Source organism: Photinus pyralis, unplaced genomic scaffold (assembly GCF_008802855.1).
Source record: "Photinus pyralis isolate 1611_PpyrPB1 unplaced genomic scaffold, Ppyr1.3 Ppyr1.4_LG4, whole genome shotgun sequence".
Lineage (NCBI taxonomy): Eukaryota > Metazoa > Arthropoda > Insecta > Coleoptera > Lampyridae > Photinus > Photinus pyralis.
Window position 1 is genome coordinate 34,525,298 of NW_022170511.1, and position 8,060 is coordinate 34,533,357.

An 8,060-nucleotide genomic window follows, 5' to 3' on the forward strand; every position below is an offset into this window, starting at 1 on the left:
ACCATTTTAGATGCCTCTCCCATCACCAGGACCAGGCTGTTTCCCAAATTAAATCGCTTTCTTTTATGAGAAGAAAAAGAGAATGTTGCCAATTAAGAATAGAAAGGTAGAAGAATGGAGTTTTCTGTGACATTTTCAAAGGAGTGACCGAAAACGGTACTTTCGTACAAATTGAGCAAGTAAATCCGGTGTGTTTTCTCTATTGTTTACAACAACGTACGGAACTCGGAAGAGGTTAGAGGAGCTCCTTACCTAGTCGATACACCCCATTATGCGTAATTTTAACGCCGTTAGAATGAATATGCGCTTTCATAGAACTTGTTAAAAAATTCAAATGGTACTTCAGAATGTTTTCAAAGTCAGCTCTCGTTACTAAATGATGAAGATGGGGATGGGAGTTATTCTAGAGAGAGGGTTGCTCTCTCTTCATTGATACGAATAAATTTAAAAAAAGTTCATTACCTCTGCTACCATGACAACTTTCCCCGTAGTTCCCCTTCGAAAATTCGAAAATTTCTTCTGTAGACGGTTTCAAAGAGTCCCGAGAAGATTTCTAAAGATTTATTAAGGGATTTTGGAGAGGAAAAGGGGAACTACGGGGAAAGTTGTCATGGTAGCAGAGGTAATGAACTTTTTTAAAATACCTACTATTTCTTTAGGATGATTTTCCTAGGTTAATTCGTTTTTAGTACAACCCCACATGCGGACTTTTGAGATTAGACCTCTCTTATTATGGCGCTCAATAAAGTTTAAATCAAGGAGCAGAGGTAAATTATTAATGTATGCATAGAGTTGACCAGTCTAGCTGAGCTGCCCAATTCATTCGTGTAATGTAAAGATTTAGGGCCGGTCTTTATTTAGATTTTAGCTCCTATCCCCTCGGCAGTTTGAGAGGATGGATGAAACGGGCAGTACCTTTAAAAAATTTAAATGACACAGTCTGAGATACATAACTTTAGTCAAAGAATCTTGTTTCCAATTTTCCATGTTCTCTAAAAGGCGGATTTTGTCTTCGCAGTCAGCAGGAATTCAATATTACTCGCCGATCGAACAATGCTTGTTATATAACTCCTTTGCCAATTATAATTATTGAATATATAAAAATAAAGTGGGATGTATTAATTATAAGCCCAACACTCTAACACTAATAAGGATACAAGTGATATAACTAACGCCCCTAACCCCTTATGCAGTCCAGATCTTTCATGCGAAAAAAATTTGCAATTCAAGGATTTGTCTTCTACATGAGTCCAGCCGAGTATGCGCAAAGAACTACTGACTTTGACTTAATTTAGTGTGAATGGGTGTTGTAAATTGTGTTATTTTTAAAGTAAATAAGGAATTACTACTAGTAGCTGATACGTGATAATAACTCAAAGTAAGTACATTTCGGTTGATAAGTTTATCACCAGAGAGGTTAGCAGGTAATTAATTACTGCAGTGCAATTAGTAGGTAATAGAGCAACAAGTGTCCTGTAATTTCCTAAATTAATCATCTCCTTTATTGTAATTATTTTTTGTCATTATTTTTTTGTTATATCTTCTGGGACCTTATATAGGCTTTTTAAACTACATAATTAGCACCAGTCTGTTAGTATTTATTTCACCAATTGTTTATTAATAAAGGTCACCACCTGTAAAGATGAATCATATAAACATAACATACTCCCACTTCATTCCACAGCACTAATGTCCACTTGTATTGCGAGTTGCGTATCACTAGGATGGAATGTTACAAGATAATTTTCATTTGAGCTTCTACCAAAGAGTAACAACTATGGGTACCTACTCTTTGCTTCTACACCGACTTGACCCAGAGAGCCTCGCACCTGCACGCTAGCCCCTGGAAGCTAGTATATAACTACAATTCATTCTTGTCAACATGTGGATGGCTAAGTGCCTGTGAACTTTTTCTTCCAGGTCACACATAAGATAATAATTTTATTGCAACCCCCGTACCAATTCATGGCGAAGCTAAAAAGAACAGTTTTCCAGCCCAACATAAACCACTGGTCCATAAACCAAAAAGCGAGCCAAAAGGTTTATTGCACTTATGCGGGCCAGTGGAAGAACGCTTGTAGAATGACGAGGAGGGTATACCTCGGGGTATACTAACCTACCTCCCGAGGCCATGTATAAGTATTTAACAACTTTAGGGTTCGGCGACATCTAAGCGCCATCTCCGAGGGTGTTACACTAACGTGGTGATTTTTTTAAATATTTTATCAACAATTTTTTTATAATCGTTTTATCTTTCTGGATAATCTCATGCTTTAATAAGAGTGCAACCAAAGTAATGAATCCATCAGATCTTATCAAGTCAACGATATTTATGTTGTGGCAATGTGCCCTTACCGTTATTCTGATACTCTGATCAATTTCATTTGAGATCCATGTCCTTCAGTCCACTCTACAAAGCAATGATTAACTACAAATTGTTTTATTGTTGAATACAGGCACAAATTGAGGACCGACGGTACGCTGTCAACTCCCCCCCCCCACCACCCACCCACCTCACGTCAAAATTTTTTTGTATAATTTTGTGTGTAGGTTATACATATGGACTGTTTTGTTCAAATATTAGAAAGTATGGTCTTCAATCGACTGCCAGTTATATATATCGGCAATTTAAATTGGGGAGAGGTGGAAATCGGCAACGTTAATGTGTTTCATTATCTTTATGTACCTACTCGTCCCTCTCCTGATTAGGTTTTGATTTTTAAACTATGATTACTAAGGTATAAATGGCTGCAAAGACCCGGGAAGAATTTTTTCGCGCTTCTTGAACCATGTACTGGAAAGTACTATTGGTCTCCATTCTACATCTGTGTCATTACTTAAACTAATTAGTTTCCTAGCTCGCGCTATTGCGATCACGATTTTTTGGACATGTTAAAATTTCATCAATTGTCAACGTTTTAGATCATTTTAAGCAACTTTTAAAGAATAAATTTTTCCTGTCTGTATGTATGTGTAGTACACGAGGATTTTCTGAAGTAACGACTTCACGTATTTTGTACAAATTTTAGATACATTGAACTTCTTTGTTCAAATAGCAACGCAACATTTTTATTAAATTATTGGAAAGAGTTTGTTGCTGTGTCTGTTTTATTTTGTGTCAAAAGTTCTGGAGGTAGGTACAGCATTAGTATGCATTGGAATTGAAAATGTAATAGTTATTTAGATAAGTTAGGAAAATAACATTACTGGCGAGGAAATATTGAATAAATGAATAAATTCCGAGTCAGGTAATGTCATTTTACTGACGAGTTTTGTATTAAATTTTACCCGATATCGTATTTTAATATAACATTTCAATTTTCATATAGAACTTTTGATTAATGTCAATCTGTCAGTGATGACATGAGTCATTATAGTTAGAAATGTCATAAATGCGGCCGGTAAAGTGACGGTGCGGCTGGTAAAGTGACAGTGCGGCCAGCAAAGTGACAAGCGACAGGAAACATAGTCTGATCTGCTTCTGTCATGGAAACTACAATTTTCTGACAGAAAGTAGGCATGAAAATTTATCATCCGCTATATGGCTTCCGGTTCTCTTAAGAATTACGGTTTCGGTTGTGATTTCGATTCTGAAAAAACAAACGGTTCCTGTACGGTTTTCAGTCCGGTTCAGATCTCTGTTCAAAATAACATATTATTTTGGATTTTAATGAGGATATTTGTATGTTGGAAATCAAAGTTTAGTTGCCAATTTCTCCGTTTAACACACAGATCCCCGCCCCCGTAAAGTTGCGCGCGAAAAATGGTTGGCTAGAAAAATAAACTAATGTAGTACCTGGCGCTAAATTCAATGTAGGTACCCACCCCATTCTATCAAAACTCATTTCCATTGTACTACAGTTTCGAGAAATGACAGCCAGTTTCACAAGAGCACCATACAAATTTTGACTAAACCCCCAAACTATTAATTCAAGTTTTTCAGAATTCAATGTACCAAAACTCGTTTTCATTCTACGCTGGCTGTTCTTGAAACATCCGGTTCCGAGAAATTATGGTCAGCCCTTCACGCGGCGCGATTCAGAAGCGTCGCCACGAAAGGCAAGACATGTTTGTTGCGTGGAAACAACATTGACAACAATTGGAATTTTCATTATTAAAATAAATAAATTTCTTCTGATATTTCTCTATTAAAAATCCAACTGGTTAATTGTTATTGAAATAACAAAAAAAACAGTGGTTTTTAAGATATATGGGCCAATAATATAAGTAAAAATATTCAGGTTCCTCAAAAAAATTCCAAATTTGCTTTTTTGAAATCTATTCTCGCTTCCTCAATGATAAATTCTTGTATTTTACAGAAAATGGGCAACTACGAACTGCAAAGAACAGATAGCATTTGTACACCGCCAGAGGTGCAACTCTTAGAATATGTTAAAGCGAATAACAGCGCGAAAATCCAGAGCTTTGTCATTGAAAATCCTAATTCTGTTAACGTAGTTATCGGCCACCCCTACGACAAACCGATCCTTTACATTGCATGCTATGAATTGGCTAACCAGATTAGACCCGAAACTATCGAAATGCTGGTCAAACTCGGAGCGCCACTACACCACACTGACGAGGTACACAATCATATGCAGGCAGTTCATTTTGCGACTTTGGGAGGCAATCCAAAAGCACTAGAGGTAATATTGCGCCATTTGAAACCGGGCGATATCAATTCGTTAACTTCCAACAACAATTCTGCTCTGAATTTAGTAGTAAAAGAAGGGGATTTTGCAAATGCGCACAACGGCCTAGTCGAATGCGTGCGGATGTTGGTACTCGGTGGAATAAATGTGAATACTCCAGACGCCAAAAACCTGTCGCCAATTTTTTGGGCAGTGAAAAAGGGGTACACGGATGTTGCGCGTGTTATACTCTACGAAAGCGGACAAAGTGTTGACATTGACAGTCACAAACTCAGAGGAAAATCGGCAAGAGATTATATGAAGGAGATGAAAATGAGTGACGCTTTTACTACTCCCAATAACAACGAAACTGGAACTGTGCACGATCACCTTTTCCAATTACTGAAGCAAGGTGACGAAGATGCCTTTGTCAGCAACGAATACGCACCGCACGCTGTTAATGCGGAGGATGGAACGCAAACTCTTCTTCAGTTGGCCACCAAAAAAGGTTTACTACTTGCTGTAACATTCTTACTCGATCATGGAGCTGACCCCAACAAGACAGCAAAACAATCACCATCACCACCAATCCAAATAGCAGCGCTTAACGGCTATCATAAGGTATTTAACGTGCTGATGAATCGCGCAAACACAATAATCCCAAAGAGCACTCTCATGGACTTACTTAAGCATGTAGATAATGAAGCAATTACAGATGAAATTAACCACAATTTGTGCTATGAGCTACTTCTAAAGAGCAAAGCGAAGAGTATTGATGTTAATGAGGGTGATAAAACAGACAACACGGCTTTACACTATGCAGCTCGATATGGCGGTGCAAGCAGAACACTGGAGCTTCTGAGGAGTGGAGCCTCAATGGCCTGCACTAATAAATACGGTTCCCTTCCAATTGAAGACATCGACTGTAACACTTTGGAAACGCATTTGAATGAGTGTATGGAAATTAATCTCGATTCTAACATAGACAAAGAAAATTTCACTGCAACATTTAATTATAAAACGTTAATGCCACCACCCTTGCACGTTGCTGATAAGGGCAACTACGATACTGAAACCGCGTGCAAGCTGATAACTCCGGCGATCGCCCAGCTAAGCTCTGAAACCAAGGTGATTTCCTACATAAGCAAATCCCCCGAATTAAAACACCTCCTTATGCACCCTACCATTACCAGTTTCCTCTATATGAAATGGCACCGAATCCGCTGGTTCTTCTACACAAATCTCACCTTCTACATCTCATTCTGTCTCTCGCTCATCCTCTACATTCTTCTTGTATACGGAAACCAAAGCGACGATCAACACAACGTCCTCGCTTACATCCTATCCACATTTTTAGGCGTCACATTCGTACTCCTTCTACTTCGCGAGCTATTCCAAATATCAGTCTCGCCAAAAATGTACTTCCGCCAGCTCGAAAACTGGCTCGAACTGCTACTGCTGACGCTCACCGCCGTCATACTATTCGAACGATCGCCCCAGCAGGACGTACGCAAGCAAGTCGCCGCGATTACTGTACTCCTGGCCGCCTTTGAAATGGTCCTCCTGATCGGGCAGCATCCGAAAATGAGCACCAACATTGTCATGCTTCGCACCGTATCTGCGAACTTCTTCAAGTTTCTCCTGTGGTACTCCATTTTGATCATCGCGTTTTCGCTTAGCTTCTACATTTTGCTGAAAGACGGACCGCAGGAGGAAAAAAAGGATGGCGGCGACGAAGAGGTGGACTTTTTCGTCAGCCCGGGACTCTCCCTGTTTAAAACCATTGTAATGTTAACCGGAGAGTTTGACGCCGGTTCGATCAACTTTAATGTCTACCCCGTTACCAGTCACGTTATCTTTATGCTCTTTGTTTTTATGATCGCGATTATATTGTTTAATTTACTGAATGGGTTGGCCGTGAATGATACGCAGCTAATCAAAAGTAATGCGGAGTTAGTTGGTCATGTAGCACGTATTCAACATATTGCATATATCGAAAGTATGCTTCTGGGTAATGTTGCTCCAGCTGGTATTATGAACTGCTGTAAGAAATACTGTTGCTGCTGCTCGCTGGGCGTGACCAGCAAGTTTTTCGTTCCCAGGACGTTGAAGAGACGGGTGTGTTTGTTTCCGTACTTTCTAAACGATTACAAGTTGATGGTGTATCCTAACCAGTATGCAAAGATTGCACTTCCCACTGACGTATATTCCGATTCAGAGAGTGAAACGTGCTTCACACACTGCACAAGCATTTATCTTGATAGACAGACCGCTAAACGAATCAAGCATGTCATAAAAGATAGAAAGGAAGAAGTCGAGTCTGAAAAGTTGAGAAATTCAACAATTCAAATGCAGAACGATATTATAAGTGAACAGCAGAAGTGTATTCAAGAATTAAAGAGAGATCGACAACTAATTCTACGCAAACTTGATTACCTGATAGGTCAAATTGGGGTGCACCAATAACGTTTATTTTGTGCTGCCTGCGTGTCTTTTGAGAGAAAGAAACGGGACTCAAGGACACAATCCAGCTCAATCACTTTTAACGATTTATCACAAGCCATGCATAGCTCTAATTTTTTTTCGGTTAATTCTTCTAATACTGCATTTCTCTAAGGCGTTCTCATACCATTTCGATCTCCATTTTCAAAATGAACCCATACAAACTGTGATAGTTTTTAAGAGAAATGATTTCATTTATAATAACTTGACAGTAGGTACCTCTACTTTTCTTCATCAATACTGTAAAGCTTGGGTATACCTTACATAGTGTGGCTCGCATGCATGTAGGCAGAAACATAAAAACGCATATTAGTATATAAGACTGAATCAATCTATTACGTAAGTATATACCTACAATTAGAGGAATATTTTGTAAAATGGCGCAAGAAAGCTAGAATTTCTAAGTTATTTTCCATGTTTGCCAGAGTAGGTAGAACTAATCTGTGTCCACACTTCAAGCGACTATTGGCATAGTGCATTTAAACCTACATTGTTGGACATTTTATTATATAATTATTTTTTAAAATTGAGTAATAATAACATTGTGATTAATTGTGTTACCAATACCATACAGAATGTGTATTATTATGTAAAATGAATTAATAAAATTGTTGTTAACTATTTATATGATTATTTTTATTCTTTTGCCGACTACTGTTTCTAATATTGGTAGAAATTGATTAAAAAGAAGTCAACTTTACTATGGAGACGTGTGTAAGTGTAACAAAGTTTCCGAAATTTTGAATATTAAAGTATCGGAGTAAATTTATTACTTTGTCTGTACCCAATGAATAAAAGCTCCGCCAAATTAATAAAGTGTAGGAAGAAAAGTTTTCCATAAGAGTTTATTATCTTCCGATGTAGAATAACAATATTCAATAAAGAATATGAGGTTCCATATTTGAAAATAAACTTGACTCTTATGGG

At 38.1% G+C, this 8,060-nt stretch overlaps 1 protein-coding gene across 1 annotated transcript; it reads left to right on the forward strand.

Annotated features, from left to right (window-relative positions):
• Nucleotides 1–1,253: 1,253 nt before the first annotated feature.
• LOC116168308 (transient receptor potential cation channel protein painless) lies at nt 1,254–7,756 on the forward strand. The gene is made up of 2 exons (XM_031484054.1): nt 1,254–1,378; nt 4,320–7,756. Exon 2 carries the CDS (start codon nt 4,323–4,325, stop codon nt 7,095–7,097), a length of 2,775 nt encoding a protein of 924 aa, XP_031339914.1. The 5' UTR covers nt 1,254–1,378; nt 4,320–4,322; the 3' UTR covers nt 7,098–7,756.
• The last annotated feature ends 304 nt before the right edge of the window (nt 7,757–8,060 follow it).

Coding starts and splice junctions, on each gene's coding strand:
- LOC116168308 (XM_031484054.1), top strand. CDS start 4,323: ATGGGCAACTACGAACTGCAAAGAACAGATAGCATTTGTACACCGCCA.